Source organism: Manis pentadactyla, chromosome 14 (genome assembly GCF_030020395.1).
Source record: "Manis pentadactyla isolate mManPen7 chromosome 14, mManPen7.hap1, whole genome shotgun sequence".
NCBI classification, from domain to species: Eukaryota; Metazoa; Chordata; class Mammalia; order Pholidota; family Manidae; genus Manis; species Manis pentadactyla.
Genome location: NC_080032.1, coordinates 11115708 through 11140527, shown reverse-complemented (window position 1 = coordinate 11140527; position 24820 = coordinate 11115708). Strand labels below are relative to the sequence as shown.

The 24820-nt window shown below is 46.8% G+C and overlaps 1 protein-coding gene across 1 annotated transcript in view; it reads left to right on the top strand.

Annotated features, from left to right (window-relative positions):
* The window catches only part of MYO18B (myosin XVIIIB), a 231732-nt gene that overhangs the window by 75605 nt on the left and 131307 nt on the right, over window positions 1–24820 (top strand). The window contains exons 20-24 of the mRNA XM_057492611.1: window positions 2592–2701; window positions 12570–12635; window positions 17252–17380; window positions 19239–19382; window positions 20358–20447. Coding sequence (XP_057348594.1) covers window positions 2592–2701; window positions 12570–12635; window positions 17252–17380; window positions 19239–19382; window positions 20358–20447 — 539 coding nt within the window. The remainder of the gene's footprint in view (window positions 1–2591; window positions 2702–12569; window positions 12636–17251; window positions 17381–19238; window positions 19383–20357; window positions 20448–24820) is intronic.

The following is a 24820-nucleotide window of genomic DNA, read 5'->3' as shown; positions in this document are numbered from 1 at the left end:
GGGATGCGGGAGGTACCCGGATGCCTAGAGGAGGATGCTCTGTGCTCTCATTGGAGAGACTGACGAAACCTTCTTCCTAGAGGAGGTGACATATTTCCTGGGTCTTGAAACAAAATAAGCAACTCCACTCCGGGAGGCGGGAGGGGAGGGAATGCGAGGCAGAGGGATCAGCATATGCAAAGGCAGGGAGGCGTGGAGGAGCCTGGGTTTTGAGGGAATGGGGTTCAAACTGAGGGAGGGAATCATACAAGATGAGGCAGGCGGATCCCCCAGGGGAGGCTGGGAATGCCGTCTTTGGAAGTTTGCTCACTCCCCAGGCCTGAGGAGATAATGGGGTGGAAGAAGGGGTTTGAATCAGAGGAATGAAGTCTTTAGGCCTGTATTTGAGAAAGCAAGCGCCCATCCAAGCTTTCCTCCCTGAGCTCTTCTTATGCCTTCAGTTTGATCTGAATCCTTCTGAGATTTTTCTGCCTCTTGGACCCTGGAGGCAGCTACACCGAGTCCCCTTCCTGACAGTTAAAAATGGCTCTGGTGTAGCCATTTGTCTGCAGGGGAAGCTAGGGCTGGTGGGGAGTCTAGGTGAGCGTCCATTTGTTTAACGTGGCTGTGGTCACTGACACGGACACTCCAGTTTGTGGTCTCTGCCCCACCTCCTCCCGCTGTGTTAATGATGAAACCCCCAATACAAGGTATTGGACAGAGAAGCTGGGAGCAGCTGGAAGCAAAGAGGAGAGCCTACTGCCCTGAGCACCTCATTGATTTTCCTGCCTGTGCAGCCACAGGAGAGGGGAGACAGAGAATGCCACAGGGGAAGAGTGAAATGGTCACAGCCAGTGGCCAATCGTTTCTGCCTGGCTGGCTGGCAGGAAGTGCTGGGCCTTTGCAGGTGCCCCACACTGCCTATTAGAACCCCTGTGTGCGTGCTCCAGGTGGCACGTCCCCTTCCTCAGGCCTCATGTCCTCTCGGTGGGGTCTGGCCCTGCATTCTCAGCATGGCCCAACTCGATCAGGATGAGTTTTCCGAGTAAGTAAAGGATTGATGTCCGTGGTAGAACTTTCTAATTTCTACCTCCCAGTCCTGGTTCATTTCATTTTTTTCTGCCCTAAGTCACTCTGTCTCTCTCACACCATAGAAGGAATACTTACATGCATTCTAGATACATACACATATATAAAATACTTACGATTTTGAATTCATGCCCATACATAATGCACACATATGTATGCTCTTTATTGAGCACTTATTGTCATCAGATTTAAACCTTGTAGTGGCCCTGTGAAAAAAGATCTTGTTCTCATCTGACACGTGAAGAATTTGAATCACAAAGAAATGGGGTCATTTGCCACTGGTCAGAGGGTTAATAAGGGCAGAAATGGGATGTGAACCCGGGTAAGTCTGACCTGAAAGGCAGGCTAATAACCACCCAGCCCTGCTGCCTCTGCAGTCAACATCCTTTGAACCTGGCCTGAGAGCCTCCTCCTCCCCCAGGACGGCTTCCTGGATTCACCATACACACCCACCATCCCTTTTCCTCAAGGTTTATGTATTTGGCTGATTGTGAAGTGGTCTCCCACCCAGCTGCCTGAGGGGTCTTTTTGAGGCAGCTGAGGCTCTACCATGTCCCCTGCATCCAGGACAGAGTCCAAACCTCAGGGCTTGGAATTTGACGTCGAGTTCCTTTGGGATCATCTCCTTGCTCATCTTTGACCTCATCATTGGTTCTCCTCCACTGGACTAGTTATTCTGACTGTCTGGGTTTGTTCCCAGCTGGGAAGGTTGCTATCTGGGTCACTCGGGGCTGGGTGACTTGAACTTCCACATCTGTAAAATGGGTATAGTAACATCGGCCCAGTGTGTCTGTAACGCAAGGAAGTTGTTACCCGTGTGCCTTGCACACACAAGCTGTCATAGTAAATGCTAGTAAATGACTATGAAACAAACCTCAGATTTCCCTGCTGCAGCTCTCTCTGCCTAGACTTCCCTTCCACACCAAATTGTCTGGCAAACTCTTAGAGCTGCTTCGAAGGCTTGTTCTAAGGGCACCTTCTCTAGGTAGCTTTCCAGATGCTTCTTCCTGTTTTCCACACTGAAGAGAGCAGCTGTGTCTATCCTATGTGTTAGATTTAAAAGGGCCCTTAGATAATACCTGGTGCAGAATTTCCTACCTGCAGTCTGTGTGGTGGTAAAAAGTATTAGACCAAAAACAACTTTGTTCCATGGTCATACGGGTTTGGAAAACTCTAGATTAAGCAAAACGAATTAGATATCTCCCCTGCAGAGGCACTCAGAGCCTTTGCCACCGATGCTGATACACACTGTGACCTCCCAAGAAGCAAATGAATGCATAGCTTTCTCAAACTTTCAGCAGAGCATTTTATAGGATTCATGTTCTGGAGGACATGTTTGGGAAATGCTGATAGAACCCCATCTCTTACATTAGCAAATGGGGAAACGAAGGCTCCCGAGAAGTGAGTCCACAGAGCATGCCACTAGCCCGGCTGGGAGCAAGGCAGGGCTTCCCGAATGGCCAGGGCCCCAGGCTGGTCTTCTCACTTGGACTCCGTGTTCTTCTCCTGCTCCCACCCGCCAGGCTACGCTGACCACATGGGGCTTCCTCAGTTCCGCCGGCGGTTCCAGGTGCTGGACCCTCTGCTCATGAAGAAGCTCACGTTGGCCTCTGAGGGAGTAGACGAGAGGAAGGTACGTGGAGCTGGGCACAGGAGGGGCAGAGGCCCTGGACGATTCTGTTCCACAGGGGAGTCCCCAGAGGGCATCTGGACCAGCTGGGGTCTGAGAGCCAGGCCTTGGGGGCAAAGATAAGGGTGGCATGAGGTTTGGCCCAGAACCCTGCTCCAGCCTGCACCCCTGCAGTATTGCTGAGGGTACCAGGATGGCCCTTCTGAAACCCTGCATGAGGACACGCAGGACAGGAATGACAGCCCTGAGAAAAGCATGTCTTAGCTTGAAGGGCCCCTAGCAAGTTGGAAAGCCGTCATGTCCAAAAGGGAGTTCCTTTTCATAGATAGCCTATGAAAAGAGGGTTTCTCGGCTCCCCTACCTTAAAGAATCACAGTGGCCACTGCCCTCAGGGCCTTTGCACTAGCTCTTTCCCAAAGGACCCTCTTCCTGGAGCACTCTTTCTCCCAAAATCTTTGCATGGCCAATGTCATCTTGCTATTCAGATCTTGGCTTAGTTGTTACTGTTCATCACATCCCTGTATCTAAAATCATGCAGATCTCTTACATGTTTTCTGGCTCATAGCAAGTACACAAAACATTTTCTGTTGAATGAATGAATGGCTACACATACCTAACCTTGTATTTCTGACCCTATGGATCTCCTTTCTGCAACTCTGCTGTAAACTCCTAGGGCTGGAACCTCATCTTTACCCCTAGTGCCAAACCATCAATAAATGTTTCTATTGAGAATGGCCTCCAATTGATCAGTGATTACAGAGCTCCTCAGAATTTGCAAAGCCCTGTTGCATCCTTGCCACAGCCTTGCAAAACAAGAGCTCTTATGCCCTTTTTGCTGATTAGTAATGGAGGCTCATAGACATGAATTGACTGCCCCTGAGGCCACACGGCTGAGCACCCATGGGTTTTGTCCTGAAACCCATTTCATGATTCCAGGGAGTGTAGTTAGGGCAGCATGGGTTCCAGAGTCCAAAGAGCTACTGTTGACTCCCAGCTGGGGAGTGTGAACTGAAAGAAGTTACTTCATCTTTCTGCCTACTTCAAGAGAGTGTTTGGAGGATAACGTATAACAGTACAGTTGATATGCCTGATACAGAGCCTGGTATCTAGTAAGAACTCTATATAGATGAACTGCTATCATCAGCATCAACATCAGCACAGGCATCCTCCTCCTCTGTCCAGGCCAGAGAGATGGCCACCAAGCCATATGGCCTCTGTATTGCAACCACGTTGAAACTCCACCTCCGGGGGGCTGTGCTCGGGTGTGCCTGAGATTGCCGATGCTGGAATCCTCAATCAGGGAGGCACGATGCAAGAAGGGTAAACAGAGGTCCTTTGTTGGCTCTTCTCTGCAGTAGGGACCAGGGCACAGGCCACATCTTACAGATAAGGCTGCATCTTCTGTGCAGCTTTCCTGACTCACCAGGACGCGGGGACAGCAGATCTAGCTGGCGTGCTGCAGGGATTTCTGCTCCCTGGTGGCAGCCCATTTGGGAAGCGGTGGAAGTCTGCCTGGCTTGGTACCGCCAACCACTCTGTACCAATCTTCATTTGGGGTTCCTTATCCTTGGTCCCCCAAAACTTGATCTCTGTTCAGAGCTTCTGCAACGGAGCCATTGGAAGGATCTTGGGCTCCTCTGCAGTTGAAAACAGCACCGAAGTGGAGTGTGGGGGAGTTCCTGCGGGGGCAATGGGCGCAGCATATGGAAGCTTTTCTATTCTGGACGACTCAGCAGTTCACTGTTGTAGCCAAACTGAAACCACCTCCATACACACACTGGAGGCCTCAGAAAATGGAAAATTACCGGTGGAATGGACTTGGTTGGGGATTTTTGTGTCTTCTTATTCTATTTTTATTTGCTCACAAATTTCATTTGCTTCTGCATAGAATTTTGGTAGCAACAAAAGGAAACACCATCCCACCTCTTATGAAAAAGCTGATAAATATTCATTTGCCAGGCCACGTGACATGCCATGCATTATACATGAACACGTGCTCGGGTGGGCGAACTGTCAGCCTCTGTGTGCAAAGCAGTGAAGACCTCAGGATTTAGTAAGACAAGCTTGACAGCTAGAAAAGGTCAGTATTGTCATTAGACACTAGACGGCAGCAGAGGGAATTCACTGTGAGGGTGGAAAATGGGCCTTGGTGAGGTCCCCCACTTGCCTAACACGGGGTGCCTACACAAGGCTCTTTCTCTTTTGGTGGGTACCTGCTGGATATTTTGTGTTCCTGAAATAAAAATAGCGTATGCCTTTTGCCGCATATGCACAAACTCTCATCACAAAATAGCAGGCACAGTGGGAAAAGGTCACAGACCCTGGACCTGAAAGAGCCCCCCAAAGATGCAGCCTTCCCACTCTGGGGATTGTCCCCACTTTACAACAGAAGCGACTGCAACAGACCATCGCTACCCAGCCAGGTCCTGGCAGGGCTGGGATTTGAACTCAGGCTCTCAGCTTCCCCACATAGGGCTTCTTATTATTTATTGTGGAAAGATACGTATAACACAAAACTTTCCATATTTGCCATTTTTAAGTGCACAGGTCACAGACATTAAGTACGTTTATATCGTTGTGCAGCCATCACCACCATCATCCTGTAAAACTGAAACTCTGTCCCAGTTACACACTCACTCCCCATTTCCCCATCCTACCCCACCCAGCACCCAGCATTCTACTACTTTCTGCCTCTGAATCTGACTACTTTTAAGACCCTCGTATAAGTGGAATCCTACAGTATTTGTCCTTTCTGTGACTGGCTTATTGCACTTCGTACAATGTCCTCAGGGTTCATCCATGTCATAGTGTGGGTCAGAATTTCCTTCCTTTTTAGGCTGAGTAATATTCCGGTGTGTGCTTATCCATCCGTCAGTGGACACTGGGGTTTCCTCCATCATTTGGCTCCTGTGAGTGACTCTGCTGTGAACATGGGTGTGTAAATACCTCTTTGAGACCCTGCTTTCAGTTCTTTTGGGTGAATACCCTGAAGTGGAATTACTGGGTCATGTGGTAATCTTATGTTTAATTTTTTTTTGAGGAACCACTGTCTGGTGAACCATCTTGTGTTCCCACCAACAGTGCACAAAGATTCCGATTTCTTCACATCCTCGCCGACCTTTGCACTTCCTGTGTGTTTGATAGCAGCCGTCCTAATGGGGGTAAGGTGGTGTCGCCTTGCAGTTTTGATGTGCATTTCCTGATGGTCAGTGATGCTGAGCATCTTTTCATGTTAACACAAGACCTTTGAACGGAAGCCTTCTGAGGACAGGCAGGATGTTCATTGAGGTTCTGTACAGAACGCACCACCCGTGATGTTAAAGTACTTATTGTTGATTTAATCCGACTTTAACCAAGTGTCTGCTTTGCACCAGGCCCTGTGCTAGGTGCCAGAGTTACAGGGATGGACAGAACACACAGTCTCAAGGGCTGGGGTGGGGGAAAGACAAAAACAGACAATTTCCATATAAAGGATGATGGCTTTGGGATGCCCCAGGGAACACCCCTAAAACTTTTGATATTTGCAGTAGGGATGCGGGTGGGGCACTTAAGGAGGACATCTTGGAGCAGGTGGTGACTGAGTTGGGCTTTGTGGGACAATTTGGGGGAATCAGGTAAGAGTCCAGGGCAGTCCACCTTGGGGGTAGCACGTACCAAGATCCAGAATGAGGTTGCATGCTGGTTTAGGGTAGCAGGAGCATAAAGGATGCCAAGTGTCAAGAAAAGGGCCTGAGGACATTGGCAGGAGCCAGGCAGCAGAACTCGAGAGTCTGGGCTTTAGCAGGTGGGCAGTGGTCAGCTGAAAGGTTATCAGCAGGGGTGTCACAAGGAAGATCTGAGCTTTATTCCTTGAACTGGCCTAAGCAGGATTACAGAGGATGCCAAGTCCCTGCTGCCCCTTTCCGTGGTCCTCTCTGAGCAGCAGCAGCCTTACGTTGACATCCAACTGTTCAGGATACATTTTTCTCTCCTAGACACCCAGGCACATGCTCAGGCCTCCAGAATGACCCTGTCTTCCCCTTCTCACCATCTGGGGTCCCATTCCCCTCCCAGGTCAATCCATCTGGTTAAGATTATGCCTTAACCTACCCTGACACCCACTCGGATGGACAGTAATCGTGGAAGCCCAGACAGGTCCGTATGTGAGCGCTTTCAGCTCACCTTGGCTCTGTCCCAGCTTCTGGGCCCTTCAATCTCTCTGATGCTCAGGCAGGACTTGCCAAGCCTCTCTGATCGATGTAAGGAAATCCTGGGGCCTGCTCTCTGCCCCTCTCAGCGTCTACAGTGTTGACTGATTTTAGCCAACAAAATCTGTGTCCCTGGGGACTTGATCACAATTACGGGATGTCAATCCATCTTCTCAAAGGCAGCCACTCCTGTTCTGTCTCAAACCCTGGTGGACACTCCCAGTTTCTTCTAAGATTGAGTCCCGTTTGTGCTGGGGAGAAGCCTCTAGGAGCCCATGGCTGGGAGGGAGAGCTGTCCCCTCTTGGTGTGCTGAACGATTATTCAGGGGTTCCCACAGCCTTAGCCTTCTGGAATTTATGTATCATCCTTTTTTTGCATACCTTGTTGTCCTCCTCCAGTTTGGGTCTACTGTTTTAATAATCTTACATGTTTTCTATTCAGTGTTAACCAACCCAATTGTGTGTGTGTGTGTGTGTGTGTGTGTGTGTGTGTGTGTGTGTGTTCACACAGTTTCTGCTTTGTGCCAGGCATTCTGCTTACAGTTCTGAGCATACAGAGTTAAGAAATGGAGACATAGTCCCCACCCTTATAGAATGATTTGATCAGTGTGTGAGAGGTTAGTGTTTAAAAGCATGTAGTTTAGAGTCAGACAGACTTGTGTTCAAACCCTGGTTTCTGCAAACTCTATTTCCATTCATTCATGCCCCTTGATATTTGATAGCTGTATGACATGGGTAGCAGGTCACAGGGCATAATGAAGTGCCTGGCACATAGTAGGTGCCCACCAGATGGCAGCCTTTGAGCCATGGCGGCTGTTGGGCCATGATGTCAATTGCACGGAGGGGATGCTGTGCTGACAGCAGGCCAGTGGCTCCCTGGGGGAGCACCTAGTTCCACAGACACGGATTCCTCTGGTATCACACTGCTTATTGAGGAGAGAGTCGGGAAATTACTTCCCAGTCAGGGCTTTGCCCCATTCCCAGAGTCTCTCACTGTCTGTCTGGCATGTTCAGCCTAATATGAGATGTCAGACCATATGCTTTCTGGGTGCCGCTTTGTTGAACATTGGTGAGAAATCGCTTTGCCCAATTCAAGGACACAAATGAGCTGTGCAAGTGGAAACACGAGCTGGGTTTCTTCTTGGCACATTCACAGACTCAGAATTTGAGCCTAGAATGGTAGAGGTGAAGGGTGTGGCATCATGCCGCAGTGCCAGCGAGGAGCTTGTAACCTCAGGACTTCCACCAGTTATTAATCAGCACTTACTGAAACTTAGCACGGGCTGGGCATCATAGTAGGTGCCCTCTGTACATTATCATAGCTCCTTGGAAGTCTTTGTTCAGCCCGATGTCTAAGCCCAGGGAAAGTTTCTCCTGATGGCTTTTTCTTTTGTTTCCTTGGGCGTAGATCACACTTCCCAGTTTTCTTGCATGTCTGGTAATTTTTTGTTGTAACTTGGACATTTTAGATAATATGTAATAGCACCTTTAGGTTCTCATCTTTTCTCAATTATTTAGTAACTTATTCTGGACTAGATAGATTCATGGAGTCTGATTGCTGATATCTCTGCTCTGGTTTTTTATTCTTGTTTTTATTAAAAATCCTAGATTCTCAGGGATTGTCCCTTCGTCAGCATAGCTTAGTGGTCAGCAGAGGTTGTGATCAAATACTGTGAATCTGTGAGGCTTCTGCCTAATTCTTACGGAGTTATATGTGGACTAGAAAACATGCTCAGTGTTCAGACATTTACAATTGTGCCACAGATTTTACTTTTCGTTGGGCTCTTTTACCTGTTTTCTTCCTGTGTACATGGCTTTATGCTTAAGTAAGGACATGCAGATAGCAGGGGCCCTCTTGGCCTTCCTGTGCACACCTACAGCTATAAGCATGTGTGCAGACCTCCAGGTTACAGCCTTATGTGGGGGCTTACCAAGGCCCACTCTGTCCCATTCTGTCTATCTCCTTGTTAGCTTTCTGGCTAGTTAATGTCCATTGTTTGCTGCAATCAGGATAACAGTCTTTGGCGAGCTGTGCCATTGACCTTCTCAATTTGTTTGCTGCCAAGTTTTCCTTGAATAAATGCCTTTCAATTTGTCGTATTCCCTTGTTCAATTTCCAGAATATTGGAACTTACTGTTTTTGAAAATTGCATCCATTCTTATCATTGCTTTTGGGGGAAGAGGATTTATCAAGTTCTTTGCTCCACAATTCTGGAAGTCTCACTCCTACATGGTACTTTTGTGACTTCATTAAACTCCCACTGCATCCTTGTAGGATGGACATGATTACCCCAGATTCTAGAACAGGGCACTGCAGATCAGAGAGGTAGCATGGCTTGCTCAGGGTCACACAGCTAATGAATGTGGAGGCAGACTGGACTCCAGCATCAGAAGGCAAAGGACAAGCTCAAGAATCTGATTCCTGGGGGTTATGTCCCCCTCCATCACTTCCTAGCAGGTGACCTTTGGTAAGTCATTTCACTGCACTGGATCTCATTCCCCTCCATCACTTCCTAGCAGGTGACCTTTGGTAAGTCATTTCACTGCACTGGATCTCATTTTCCTTTTCTGTAAAACGGACATAAAATAGTGTCTGTTGCAAAGGTTTGAAAATGAAATGAGTTATGTGTAAACACTTAAAATAATACTCAGACTCAAAAACAAAAGAGAAAACTGTTTCCTTGGAGCAAATGGTCAACATTTCCTTAGCTTTCCATGCTGAGAGGGATAAACCTCAATTATTTGGACCATTTAGGTGGAATACCTGATCCCATAAAGGATAACAGTAACCTGGATTACTTTTAGTAACCTGGATTCTCACCCTATCTACCACCAGCTGGCTGTTGGGTGATGATTACATCATGTAGAATCAAATGAAATCGCTGATAATTGGCCTAAACCTGTGACAATTTCATATGGTTCCATCTAAGAATAATACTCATTATGATAATAACAATAGCAATTAAGTGCAAAGTCACTTACTAAGTCCTTTTCACATGTTTTCAATTAACTCTCCCAACACCTGTGCAGTCTAGGTAGGGAATATTATCACCAGATTGCAGGTGAGGAACGTGAGGATTGGAAGCACAGTTCCATGCATATAGCCACCTATTTGCTCTATTATTTGAACCTAAATTCATCTGTAAAATGAGATCAACAGGACAGAATGTCTTTGTTAGGTCTAATATCCTTGGCCGCACAGACATCCAAAGCACTCTGAGCAAACTGAGCGGCAGAGAAGAATCCTTGGGTGTCGTGGAGGTCAGCTGTGTGTTTGGCAGTGTTAGGGGTGGGCCTGAGAAATGGAAGCTTTGTCCATGCTCTGTAGCATCTTCCCAGGTTTTGACTGAGACAGAGCTGGGAGGACTAGCTCAGGACCTCAGGTCTAGCTCATAATGTTTATTGGGTGCTTCCTGTATGCTAGGAACTGTGTGGCACCCTCACAAAACAACCAGCATCTTTTGAAATAGGTGCTGCTATTTCCTCCCAGTTCTCAGAAGAAAAGCCTGCAGTTCAGAGTAAAATGCTTGTCCAAGGTCACGCCGTTCAGGAGTGGTCAAAGCACCGTCTCAGCCCCAAGGACCCAACTCCAGATGCTGATCTCTTTGCCCGGCAAACACTGGGTGTTAACTCTAAGGTAGGCTTAGAAAAATTCCATTCACTGTAGGCTTTATTTATTTCTCATTCATCCATCTTATTTTCAGCCAATTTTTATTTTGTTTTCCTCTTGTGCAGAGAGCAAACATGCTGTGTTTTGGATGTATTGATTTTATGCATCTAGCTAGCTACAGCTCCCTTGGAACATTTTTGGCTAAAATGTAAAAAGTGAAACCCCTGGATTTTTGGAGGGGTGTTATGGAATGTTCTAGGAGGTCAGAAGCGGAAACTTCCTTCTAAATTATAGTCTTGGACTAGACTTTTAATAAGCTTCTTTTTTTTTTTTTTTTTTGGTATCCTAGGAAGTTTTCTGTGATGCTGATGACCCATGGAATTGAAACTCTTCTGCTAAATGACTCTAGTCTCAAAATACCTTTTGTTTCTTGAGTGTTGCAATTACTTTTCTGACAGTTTATTCTAAAAATAGACTTTGTGATTTTCAGTGAATGGAAGGTCCGTGAGGGATGGTATGGGGGTGGAGTGGGAGGGGAACCGGCAGTCACAAAGGAACCAGATGTGACCTGTACCTATCTGAGGGTTGTTTCAGACCCTGCACAACCTTATAACAAGAGGAAAATTCCATTAAGTGGCTGGTGATTTGCCCAACGCTGCATTCAGGAATCTCTTTGAATTTGTTTTTCCTGAATGGGTCTGCTTTTCTCCCTACTCCCACCCCTCGTTTCTTCTCTTATTGGATCACTCTTGTTTATTTGTTCATTCATTCAGTCATCATATTTATTGAGCTCCTACTGTATGCATAAAACAGTACCACGTTCAGAGGAAAAAATAAGAGGTGAATTAAAACTCTCATTCCATAATCTAGGGCAGGCACACAAGGTTAATGACCATGTCGTTTATTCAGCAAATATTTGTGAGTGGGGCAGTCATTGGCAAGTACAATGAGAGGACAGAGTGCTGGGGAGGCTGTCACAAAGGACTTTGGTGACACAACAGGTGAATTTCCTAGTGGTCTAGGGTCCTCTGGAACTGTCCTGGAAGCAGTCAAGAGCAGATGTTGCAAAGTTTTCAAGTGGCCAGTCAGCCCTGGACTCAAATTTGCCTCTGCCCATGTGTCCCTTATAACCCTGGAGCAATGACTTCATTTAGGTTTTTGTTTTAATTGTGGTAAAACACACATAACAAAATTTACCATTTTAATGATTTTTCAGTGTACAGTTCAACGGTATTAAGTACGTTCACACTGTTGTAACCATCACCACCAGCCATCCCCGGAACCCTTTCCATCCTGCAAAACTGGAACTCTGTTCCCATTAAACACTAACTCCTAATCTCCCCTGTCCCCCAAGCCCCTGCTAACCACCATCTCCTTCCTGTCTCTGTGAATTTGATATTCTAGGTACCTCATGTAAATGCAGTCATGCAGTAATTTGTCTTTGTGTGACTGGTTAATTTCACTTACCATAATGTCCTCAGGGTTCATCCACATAGCATGTGTCAGAATTTCGTTCCCTTTTAAAGCAGATCCATATCCCATTGTGTGTATAGACCACATCTGTTTATCCATTCATCTGTTGATGGACACGGGTTGCGTCCACCTTTTGGCTATTATGAATAGTGCTGCAGTGAATGTGGGTGTACAAATATCTGTTCAAGCCCCTACTGTCACCTGTTTTGAGTGTATATCCAGCAGAGGAGTTGCTGGATCATATGGTAATTCTATGTTTAATTTTTTTAGGAACCACTGTATGGTTTTTCATAGCAGACACACCCTTCATTTAGTCTTCTGTCTTTGGTTTCCTCCTCCATAAAATCAGTGTGGCAGTATGATGCCCCACCTAGGGGTGCCGTGAAGGTCCCAGCAGAGTGATGGCACACAGGAGGGGCTCAGTGCATGCCCACCTTTGCCTGGGTGAGGTGGGGCTCTGTTAGCCAAAGCTCATGGGCACACAGGGTCTTGCTCTCTCTCTGGATGCACTGGCCATCCAGCCACCTGACCCTCTGCTTTCTTCCACTTCAGGAGTCTCCTGCATTCCATCTGTCTTCTCCACTTTTTCTCTCCTCCCCAGGCCGTGGAGGAGCTGCTGCAGACCCTGGATCTGGAGAAGAAGTTGGTGGCCATGGGGCACAGCCAAGTGAGTAGAGCTCCTTTCTAATGCCATCCTGCCCTTCCCATCAAGGACCCGGATGAGACCTGACTCTTTTCTTACCTCACTGATCGCTACGTTCGTGCATCTCCTTTTAATCAAACTCAAAACTAGTGATTTTCTGCCCTGCCTATCATGCCCGGGCCATGAAGATTAAGTGTTATGGTATGGGAGGAAATAATATTAAGACATATCATTTATTAAAAGTTGACTTCCTGCTAACTGGGACCTCAGTATGACTTCCTGAGCCTCTGAGGGAGCTGCCATAAAACCTGAGAAGAAACACTCATCCACTCATAGCCTTTCAACTTTTACTTCATAACCAATGGTAACATGCTAATCCTAGCTCATGAGCAGCAATAAGCGGAAAGGAACAAACAGCTTGGGAAGAAGGCACTTACTTAACTTTAGAGCTGAGAGAAATAGCTTTTTTAAACTGGTATTGAGCCCAAACCTCTTCCAAAAATGTTTAAACGTTTAGAGAAGAATATCACTGGCCCTGTTATCTTCATATAGCTTATAAGTTTTTAAGAAGGAAAAGAGAATATTTAGGGCTTCACAAATGATTCGGCCGTGGGACTCCCCACCTTTCTGTGGAAGACCTCTTACCATCTCCTGGAACTAGTGTTCTGTGGGTTGTAGTTTGGGAAGTGGGGTACAGAGATCATAAACTCAAGGGCCAGGTAGTGAGTGGGCCAGGGAGAAGGGACAAAGTTTAGAAATACGAACTGGAGAGAGTGGAGACCAAAGGAAAAATGGCTTCATCCATCTCCCCACAGGGTTATCTCCTGATTGATAAATGTCAACCAATAAATACTTGTCAGTCACTTTCCATCTCCAAGGACCTGGGGAGGGCCCTGCTCTCTGGAAGCCCACCATGGTGGCATAATTGGCCAGCTGTTCTTGGGGTCCCACCTAGTCTACCCCATCACACCTTCCTCAGGGAGCTCAGAGTCATTTACACAGTCACTGCCCCTTAGACACACACACTAGCCTCTCCACACAGGTGTCTTGGTCCTGCCAAAGGGTAGGAATGAAGCTGTTAGTCTCCTATGGTCTCAACCTGGTTTATCCTGCTGGGAGGTGGCAGCAACTGGACCTTTGCAGACCTTTGCAATAGAGGGAACAAACCTCTCGGCCACTGGGCTCCCACCAGGAGCTAGGTGTTATACCAGGCATCTTCATACGCACTTCATTTTTCACCATCTCCTGTGAGATAGTTAGTGTACCCCTTCCCTACAGATGTGGAAGCCATACCTCTGGGTAACAAGCCCCTTTATGAGGTCTAATAGAAGCAAGCAGTACCAGATACAGCTCCTGTGAAAACCTGTGTGTCTCCAAATCCCAGAGTCCTTTCAGTACACTGCAGGTTCTATTAGTCATGAATGGAACTACATAGCACATTCTTTACACACAGGCCTTTATGGTCCAGAATAAGAGGAATTGTTCTGTCGTTCCAAGAACTTCATGTTTCTAGACCAGCGCTTCTCAAAGTCTGGTCCCTGGACCAGCAGTATCGGCACCCTCTGAGAGCTTGGGAGAATCGTGAACTCTCAGATGCCACCCCAAATCTGAAATGCTGGGTGTGGAGCCCAGCAGCCTGGGTGGTGACAAGCCCTCTGGGGGATTCTAGTGCACACTCAAGTTTGAGAACTGCTGGTCTAGGTTATTAGTTATTTCATAAATACAAAATTCAGCCCTTACAATCCCAGCAGCCATTGCTGAGCAAGGAAGAAGGTGAAAAGTCACTCTACAGGGTTTCATAGTGGTCAGGGCACATCTCTAAACCAAAATGCCCCAGTAATAAAAACATTACCATAATTGAGAAATACTTGGTATTCACTACGAAACTGTCAAGAGCAAGACAGGTCAGTGTGTCCTTTTGGAAGCCAGGCTAGCCTGAGGTTTTGAAGGGCAGACACAAGTCGCATGCACTGCGGGATTAGACACTTCATGGGTGGGAAAGTCATAAAGTGGAGAAGAGTCTACACTGAGGTCCGTCACTTCCTAAATGTGAACCTTGAGTGAGTGATTTAGCCTTTCTGAGCGTCATCTGTAAAATGGAGCCACCGCCTTCTACCTCCCAGGTTGGCTGTGGGAATCAGTAAATTGTCATTTAATAGGAGTTGGCTGTCATTATTTGTTGAATGCATTTGCCAGTGGGGCAAGATGCTTGATTTGTCAAATAGGATCACATTTTAATGTTTAAAGGATGAAACTTCTCTAATCTGGAAATTACTAAGAGGAGAGAAGCTAATTCCTCAGCAGTACCAGATATGGGAGCTGTTGCCATATCAGATTTTTAAACCCTGGCATCAGCATTTTGAGAGGAGAAGCAGCTTGCATGGCAGTGGTCCCCAGAGATTCCTTAGACATGGAAATGTCAGGGTGTCATACTCTGCTTGGGTCTGATAAGCAGCTGGACCCATGAAAAGTGAGTAACTTAGATTGTTCTTTGTGATTCTTAGCCCCTGGCACCTTATTGAGGCCTGTGCCCAGAGCCATGACATTTATGAGAAGGTGGGATTCCATAGCAGCCAGCCTTCTGGCCAGAAATATGCTTTTTAAAGGAAAAAAACATCAAGAAAAGATTCTGCAGAGGCGATGACATATTCCCATTCTGTGTGTGGTTGTTTCCAATTATCTTTTTAATGAAAGCTTCATACTTAATCAATAGCGGTTCTGGCAGCCCCCGCTGCCTTTCGTGATATATGAACTACTGCTGTCATCACTTTGATCATTGATTTTTTTTTTATGGCAGCTTTTGGGGCTCACTAGCTTGTGAAATTAATATAGTCATTATTGAGGCAATCTGATAGGTAATGAGTCAATTGTGTCTTATTTCAATGAGGCTAATTGTCACAGTGGCCCTTGCTGTTAAAAAGTGTTCTGTAAAGCGACAGAGGGTTGCAAAACAGAGTCAGCACCAATTGGGTTGTGCTAATTTTCATTTTCCCATTGAGGAACTGTTCACGGTGGGATCGGCAGAGGGGTCTCCATTAGAGGGCAGAGGGTTACGGAATGGAGAACGGATGGAGACCCTTTGTTCCACCTGCAATCAAATTGCAATTCAACCTCAGACTTCAGGCATTTGTATCATAATGAAAGAGGAAAGGAAGCCTCTTGCTGACGTGGAGAATGGGTGCGGGAGATGAACTCAGGGTTTTGGGTTCAAGTCTTAGCTTCGTTGATCACCAGCTAATGTGAACTTGAATAGATGACATAACGTCCCTGAGCCAATAGATAACTTAAAGGGTTGTTTCAGGATAAAAATGGGACCTGGATGAAAGAGCTTTGAAAAATGTAGATGCCACACAATGTTAATTACATTTAGTGATAATTATGGTCTTGTCTAGAGTCAGAAGGAAAGAAATCCTGGTGTTGCCATGTGCCAGTAGAGGATGGTTGGCAAATGGCTTGTTTACAGCCTTCATTTCTCCCTCCATGAAATGGGAGGATCACAATAGTCACCACAGAGGATTAGGCATATAGAGTATTTTATCTGCATAGTAAGTGGTTAGTCCAGATCCACAGCACGGTAAAGGCTCCATAAAAATGTTAGCCCTTGATTGATAATGTCACTGATTACTTGATAATATCACTAATGAAGATGGAGCGATCCAGCACCTCCAGAAACACTGAACGCGTTTGGGGTTAGAAGTCACCGCTGGCAAAGAAGCACCTGGGGCTGTTCATAAAAATGAGCAGCATGAGGGCATCTGAAACTGTCCCCTCCCTGTCTTGGACTGATCCCTGACCCACCATGCTGGCGGGAGCAAGCTTGGCCCCAAAGCTTCAGATTCTCTCAGAAGATCCTTCATATTCCCTGCGGTCTATTCAAGGGCAGCGCTGCGGGGTGCCATGAAGGCACTGATCGCCTTGCTGCGGAGGCCTTCATCCATTATTGATGAGCGGCGGCGTGGAAGTTACAGACCTCATGCTGTTTTCCTACAGAGCCTGAGCACCTTCTGTGGGTGGCCCTGGCCTAACCCCATCCTCTCCCGACTGAAGAGGCCACCCTCACTACCCGCACATTCTCTGCTCCTTCTTAGGAGGCAGGACCTTATAAGGCATTTCTAAGGCACCACTTCTCTTGGACGGCCAAAGGCCCTTATCAAAAGAATGCACATCCCCAGGCCAGGCATCAAACCCACCCATTTGACCTTTCCTGGGGCGAGGCCAGGGAATCTGCCTTTACCACACTCCCTGGGTGATTCTGGTGCACAGAGTAGTCTATACAGGTCTGTCCTAGTGGTGGTTCTCAAATGAACATGTGCATCAATCCCCTGGGGATCATCTCAAAATGCCAGCTCTGATTCCGCAGGTCTGGGCTGGGTCCCCGATTCTGCATTTCTAACAAGCTCCCTGATGGTGCTGAACCTGCTGGTGCACGGGCCACTCGCTGAGTACGCAGTGGCTAGAGGAAGGCAAAGGGGGGCATCGGGAGACAAGGAGCTATGATAATCTAGACTCTCAGTCAAGGGTGGCTGCTAACTATTATTTCGGGTGGAGGCAAGAAAACGGGTCTGAGTGGGACCCGCCTCCTAGGCAGACAATCTCGATTCAGAGCAGAAGGAGTCACCTGCTGCCTTCTCTCCTTCCAGGTTTTCCTCAAGGCAGGCGTGGTCTCCAGGCTTGAGAAGCAGCGCCGGAAGCTGGTGGGTCCCAGCATCATTTTATTCCAGGCGGCTTGCAAGGGCTTCCTGTCTCGCCAGGAGTTCAAGAAGCTGAAGGTACGGAGGCGTGCATGCCCTGGCATCCAGCAGAGGCAGTGGTCATGGAACAGCACCACCGTGCTGGTCCCCTGCTTCTCACACTACTTCTCACACTTGCTCTTGTGCATAAATACCCGGCAGGTATTGTTAATGTACAGATTCTGGTTCAGTGGGTCTGGATCTGCCCCAGTGAACACAGGGTCCTGTGTGTCTCCCATCATGGTGCTGGAGCTGCTAGTCCACAGACCCACCCGAGTGGTGAGACTTTAAGCCACGCTCTGCAACGTGTTTTGATTGTTTCGAGGACATTGACATCAAATTACCAACGATGTCACCTTGATCTAGATAGCTGTGAGGTTGTCCAAGCCCTCCTGGGTCAGTTCTTGGTTTCAGCCTGTCCCATCTCTAGAGAAATTGGCTTTCACAGGTCAGCAGACAGGGCGTGGCCTGGACCCAGCCCCTGAGGCCTCTGGGGCTAAAGCACAAGTTCAGAGTCCACAATCTTGAACCCCCTGGGCCCCCCTCCTCAGAAATCTCTAGAGACTGAATTTCCCCCTCTGTAGCCTGCACAGTGGAGGGAAGGCAGCACGGCTCTGGGGACAAGATCTACGTTTGAACGTCACCTCCACCGCTTAGTAGCTGGGTCAAGGTGAAATAGGATCACGTGCGTTTAGTATAGTACATGCCACACAGTAACTGCTCAATAAATATTAGCTGCTGTTACCTTAGTATTGTCAGTACTAAGTACTACCACCAGCATGGAGTCTCATTACATACGCCTCCAGCTTATGCAGATTTGTAAATTCACATGTATGCACAGTGGCAACAGCAGAGAAAGGCAAGAACATTAGCATTAGCATATTGTGGGCAGTCCCATTGGTCCACTGCAGTTGAGTAGCTAATGCCTTGAGGTGATTTGGAATAGAGATTAATTAAGAGCCTGGGCTCTGTCTGCAGCCAGACTCCAGGGATTCAGATCCTGATTCTGCCACTGAGAAGGTGTGTGACCCTAGGCATCTGGCTGTACCTCTGTGCACCTTTGTTTTTCCATCTGTGAAATGGAGATATGACAACACCTATCTTCATAGGGCTGTAGTGAGGACTGGGCTAAAGTGTGTAAGGTGCATGCACAGGGCGGTGCCTGGCCTGTAGAAAGTGTCATGCCAGCTGTCTGTGCGCTGGCTACTGTGATGTTGGTAGAGGAAAGGATCCCCTGGCTTAGTTTGTTAGCTAGTCAGCATGATTCCAGCCCATGATAAGAATGAATTACGTCAGTGGTTCTCAAGGTGTGGTACCCAGGCTAGCAGCGTCCACATCGGTGGGGGTTGTTGGCAGTGGTATCTTGGGTCCCACCTTAGCCCTACTGAACCAGACCCTCTGGGGGTGGAGCCCAGCCATCTGTGGTCTAACAAGCTCTCCGGGTGATTCTGATGTGCACTTAGGTTTGAGAAGCATGAAATTCATGTTGAAATACATTAAAAACAAGATCTGTCTCCTAGACATCAACTAACAACGTAATCATGGCCATTGTCATTTGTGGGCAATTTCAGCGATTTTCAAGGAGTATTTTTGCCTCACATGGTGCCTTGTGAGCCTACTCCCCATATCAGGTGTGCCACTGTTGTATAATGTTTTCCACTCCTCATCCTATTGTTATTATTAGGCTATGCAAGAGTAAATTGCAGCTTAGTGCCTGATGCCCGGAGCCTGACTCCATGAAAGGAGGCTTTGGAACTTTTTAAGTCACCTAATGCTTCCCACTAGGCTATAAATCCACTTTCCGCGTCCCCCAAGCCATCCTCTGCCTCCTCTCTTTCCATCACCCTCACCGGGTTGGGAGAGACCCCCTCAAATCTCTGGTCTTCTTCCCTTGCAGATTCGCCGACTGGCTGCACAGTGCATCCGCAAGAACATAGATGTGTTCCTGGTGGTCAAGGACTGGCCATGGTGGCAGCTCCTTGGTTCCCTCCGGCCCCTGCTGAGTGCCAACGTTGGGGATGAACAGCTCCATGCCAAGGAGGTGGGTCCACGCAGCAGACAGGGCACCAGGTGGCTGCTCCCTTCCCCTGCTCCATTTGGTGCTTGTGTCCAGACTGGGAGCCCCACCCCTGCAAATTTTTGATCTAGGCATGCTCCACCCAACAGCTCTCAATGCCCCGTTTCAGACACCTGTATGCTTGCATCAACGCAGACCACCCTCCATCCCATGCCCAGCCACACTCTAGGCTAGTGGCTGCCCGTGACTACCCAGGGCACAGGCACTCTTCCTGCTTATCCCAGAGGAACTTGGCAGTGGACTCTCTGAGTCCTTTATCTTCTTATGTCTCACAGAAGAATACTCCCTTTACTTTCCCTTCTATCCTGTTAGCACCCACTTTTCATAGGTAACTTTTGTTGGTTTCTTCCTATTATTTCTCTTTATAAAAAATAGCAAATACACACCCACATACCTTTATTTTTTTTCTTAAGCAAAAACTAACATATTATATATACTCATGCAACTTGCATTTTTCACTTAAAATATATTTTGGGAATCATGTCCGTTTTTATAGAGGTCTTCCTGGTTCAGCCACACAATATTCCTTTGTGTGTGTGTTCCATCAACCTTCTGTGGGTAAGCATTTAAGTTGCTCTTATTGGTGGCATTGGAAACATCCTGCTGAGCCACTGGTGAAAAGTGGTATTCGGGGAGGTGCAGGGAAGATGATCGCACAATCTCGCTCAGGCGTGCCCAGTGTCAGGGTAAGCAATTGATGTTCTGAGGATTTGCATTCAGCCCTAAGACTGGGCTGATATGGACCAGACTTTGCATGAACAGAGATGCTGATATTTGGAAATGGGGAAAGAACAAATCCCTTCAGGAACTTAGCATTTGTGGGCATCACCACGGATAGGCTGGCTGACGCACCCACTCCATTCTCCAGCCGCTCTTAACACATGTGGAACCGAAGCGTCTGGTCCAGAATGGCTTCTGTTAAGGTGTTTGTTTTTGTAGGAGGAGCTTACAATGCTGAGACGGAAGCTAGAAAAATCGGAGACGTCTCGGAATGAACTCCGGCAGAACACAGACCTGCTGGAAAGCAAGGTAGCTCCCCATGTCCTGTGTGGGGTCCCTGCGTGGGTGAGGTTCACTGACAGGGGAGATGATGAGGTGGCTGGCTCTGGGCTGAGTGTTTTCTGAGATCCCTCAAAATAACCTCCGAGGTGCATGCTGCTATTGTCCCCATTTTACAGAGGAGGGAACTGAGGCCCTGGGCTATTAGGTATCTTCCTGAGGCCACAAAACTAGTGTGTGTAGATTCAAACCCGTGGCCTCTGGCCCCAAAGGGAAGAATTTCTTACTTAAGTCACAAAAGCACATCACAAGATAAAAAGAATCGATTTGGCTACCTGAAAGCAGTCAACTTCTGTTTATCAAAGCACAAAATGAAGACACACCACATGCTCAGAGATGATGTTTGCAACACATGGAACTGGCAAAGAGTATTGAAAATATGCAAAGAACTTCCTTAAATCACTGGAAAAAGGGAAACACTCCAATACAGAAAAAAATGACCAAAAAATAGGAGTCAGCAGGTCCCAAGAGGGGAACTGTTATTTCAAGAGGTCACATGTTCAGGAATTCAAATGGCCCATAAACCCATGAAAAGATACTCTACCTAAATAGCAATCGGGAAATACGAATTAACATCACAGTAGGTACCATTTCACACTTTAGATGGGCAAAATTGAAAAGTCTGATGTAGCCAGGTGCTGGCAAGGATGTGTAGCCACAGGAACTCGTGTGCTGTGGGTGGGAGTGTAAACTGAGCTCACTGCCCTTTAGTAACCTAGCATTATTGCTGAAATTTGAACCTGTCATACCCCGTACCCCAGCTATTCTACTTTGGGGTATATATTCTGAAGAATCTTCTCTATGTACGTATGCAAAGACAAGAAAAATACAGTGGCCATGTTGTTAGGTTGAAGAAATATAAACACCCAAATGGGAGTCTACAGATAAGAGAGAACGAACACATTCTGTTCTATTAAAAATCGAGTTACCGACAGTAGAGATGAACAAAGAGGCAGGCATATCTGGCCTGAAGGCCAGATCCAGTTCACCAGCTTCTTTTTTGTCAGTAAAGTTTTATTGGCATACAGCCATGCCCATTCATGCGTCTGTAGTTTCTAGCTGATTTCCTGCCGCAGAAGCGAGTTGACTAGTTTGCAACAGAGCATGTATGACCTGCAAAGATAAAATATTTACTATCTGGCTCTGTATAGGAAAAATGTCCTGGCTCTCCAACTAGAGAGACATGAATCAAAGTGGCTTGCCTTTGCAAATATAACACCCAGGAAAATGGTTAAGTCACAAGAGGATATCTAAAAAATGATACATATTATGTATCATGTTGTATGATACATAAAATATGGTTACATATTATTTTTTTAATAGGCAGAATGATACTATATATTGGCTAAGGCATATTCTGTATGGTGTGGTGTACAGACATTCATGGAAATAATAACACCAAATTCAGAGTAGTGGTCACCTCTGGGGGATGCAGGGGACATGTGATCAGAGAAAATTTTGGTGTGTGTATGACGGCCTTGCTGATGTTTTCTTTCTCTAGTTGGGTGTCGAGTTCATGGGCTGGGGATGAAGACATGAGCTAGATGGTTCCTGGTCCCAAGTAACTACAGAAAAGCATAGATTCTTAAATTCATACAGTATGATGTGGGACAGTCAGCTGTGGGTAGACCAAGGAAGAGCTCTTTTTGGAAACTGCCCTGCTCTTAGCCTCTCAGGACTGGAACTAAGGAGTAGAGCATAAGGCACTGATCTAGAGCACAAAACGTAAAGGGACCCAAAAATTCAGTAAGATAAATATTTCAATAAAGTATCTTTAAAAGTGTAAACTAATGCCCAAAATCCACAGTGAGCAAAATATCAAAATTTTCAATAAACACAGGGTTGGGGCTAGAGTTAGGGTTTTTTATTTAAAATTTTATTAAATATTCCTTAAAGATTTTTAAATTCTATAAAATTTTGATATTTTATTTATTGTGGAATTTTGATTTTTAAATTTTGCATTAAAATGTTATTTATCTTGATTTGTGAGGGTTTTTATTTATTTATTTATTTATTTATTGCACTCTCTTAAATTTGTACCCTGGCTGAAGGCTTTGCTCACCTCCTCCTCCATCTCTGCTATCTTTTTCCCTGAAGCCCTGGGCACCTCACAGGGTTCTACTGAAACTCAAATGGAACCCATTTATACCCATTCAGCACACAGGTCTGAGCACCTCTCAGCTGTCAGGTATGTGGTAGCCCCCTCGGATACAGCCAGGGAGGAGGCAAGCCCCTGTCTGCACAAGGTCTCCAGGTCAGTAGAGGGAGACAGACAAAAAGTGAATAAGCACACAAACTAGTTTCAGACTGGGAGGTGCTGCAGGTTTAAGCAGAGGTTCAGTCAACAGTGAAGGGAAGTAGGGTCGGGGCTGTTTTTGCCTTCAAGGAAGGCTTCCATGGATCAAGATGTTTGATTCTGGTTCTGAACGATTTGAAAGAGCCATTTATATGAAGATCTGGGGGGAAGAGTAGAAATGGCAAGTCCAAAGGTCCTGAGGCCATATGGGACAGTATTTGTCAGTCTAGAGCAAAACTAGAGCTTTCTACACCCACAAGGCTGTGGTTTTATTATTTCTGATAAAATCGCTCTGTTTGGCTGATGGATAATGGTGACTGTAATTGGATTCATGATCAAACCAACAGAACACATCGTCTTCCTGTTGACAGCCCTAGCTGAGCCCAGGCTGGCTCCCATGGGAATACTGAGTGAAGTTTGGGGAGGGGGCTCTCTCTTTTCTATCCCTTCTCATGCTCCCCATGATTGCGTCCACACTCCCCCCACCAAGGGTTTTCTGTCTGTTTAACCCATGCCCACCCAGACAAGGAAGGGGCGGGAACTCCTGGAAGGGAGAGTCACATGTGCACATAGGAGAGGCCGGGCTGAGACAGGCACCGTGAGTCCATGCCTCTCGTGGAAAAGACTGCAAGAAGGAGAGGAAACAGCACCAGGGCTCACTTTCTATTCAGGTTCTAGAGAGTGGGCAGCCTGGCCTCTCTTGCTGGAAATAGCAATGAGTAGAGCATCAGAAGCAAGAAACCAGAGAACCGTGGGCTGGTTGGGAATATCGGTGACAGCCATGTGGAGATTCCTTCCCATTGAGCTGGCTGTTGATGCAGTAATTCATCATGAGCTGTCAAGTCAGACATGGGGGTTTGCAATGCATCTGATGCTGGGGGGGGGATACTTGGAGGGATGAGGTGAACGTTGCTAGCTTCTAGAGCTACAGCTACGGAACCCCGGGAGAAGGAATGGAGCAGGCTTCTGAGACCCAAACCAAGCATACGGGTGTCGCCACCTACAGAATATTCTGCCTGGGTTCTTTGTGTCTCTGTATCACACATGGTTATGTAAAAGACACATGTGGCCTGGAAAAAGTAAGATAGAAATGAAAAGCTAAGACAACCAGAGCAAAGGGAAATAAGAGTTGAAGAATATACAAAACCAGAGAAAGAAGAAATGGAAATTTACTGTTGGCCTCAGACTCACTCTCACTTCAAAGCGTTCGCATGTGCTGTTCCCTCTGCCTGGAACATTTGCCTCTACCCTCGCCACCTTGTTAATGCTTGGCCATCCCTTTGCACTCAGTTCAGGTGGTATCCCCTCCAAGAAGCCTTCTTTGACTCTTAAAGAGTGTCTAGGCCCCTGCTATATGTGATCACTGGCCCTGTGCTTCCTGTCACAGCATCGGCTGGCATGTTGACCACCTCCTGCATGCCTGTGTCCCAGCTAGACTGTGAGACCCCAGGCACAGGGATGTGACTGGCTCATCACATCAGCACATCCCCTAGTACAGAATAGACCCAGAGTGGGTGAATGGAGCCATTAAGGTGCGCTGAAATTTTTGCCACTGAGCTTCCTAGCAACCAAGGGAAAGAGGAAAACAAGATATTCCACAGATACATTGTGCCCAGGTTAAACACACACACATACACACACACACCACACACACCACACACATGCTTCTTTCCTGAGAAAAGAATAACTTTTCAGGGTATTGAGATATTAGAGAAGTTTCTCCCCTGAGTCCTCCTTAAAAGGGGTACTAAGGGATATGGCAAAGTAAGACCTCAGTGATATTCATATAGTAAGTAAAAGAGGGGTTCTGTTGGAGTGCTTTTGGTAGCATCATCTTGAACTGTGAGCCAAGGCTGTGAAGTCAATTCCATAAAAAGAATTCAACTAGGAGTCAAAGCAAAGCTTTATCCAGGAAGCACCTGTAGATGACTGTTATGATTCCTCCTCCTCCTCCCCAGCTCCTCTCCCTTCCCCCTCCTCCTCTTCCTCCTTTATAAACTTTATCTTAAGTTTGAACCTACAAAAAAGTGCACACCTCCTAGGTGTG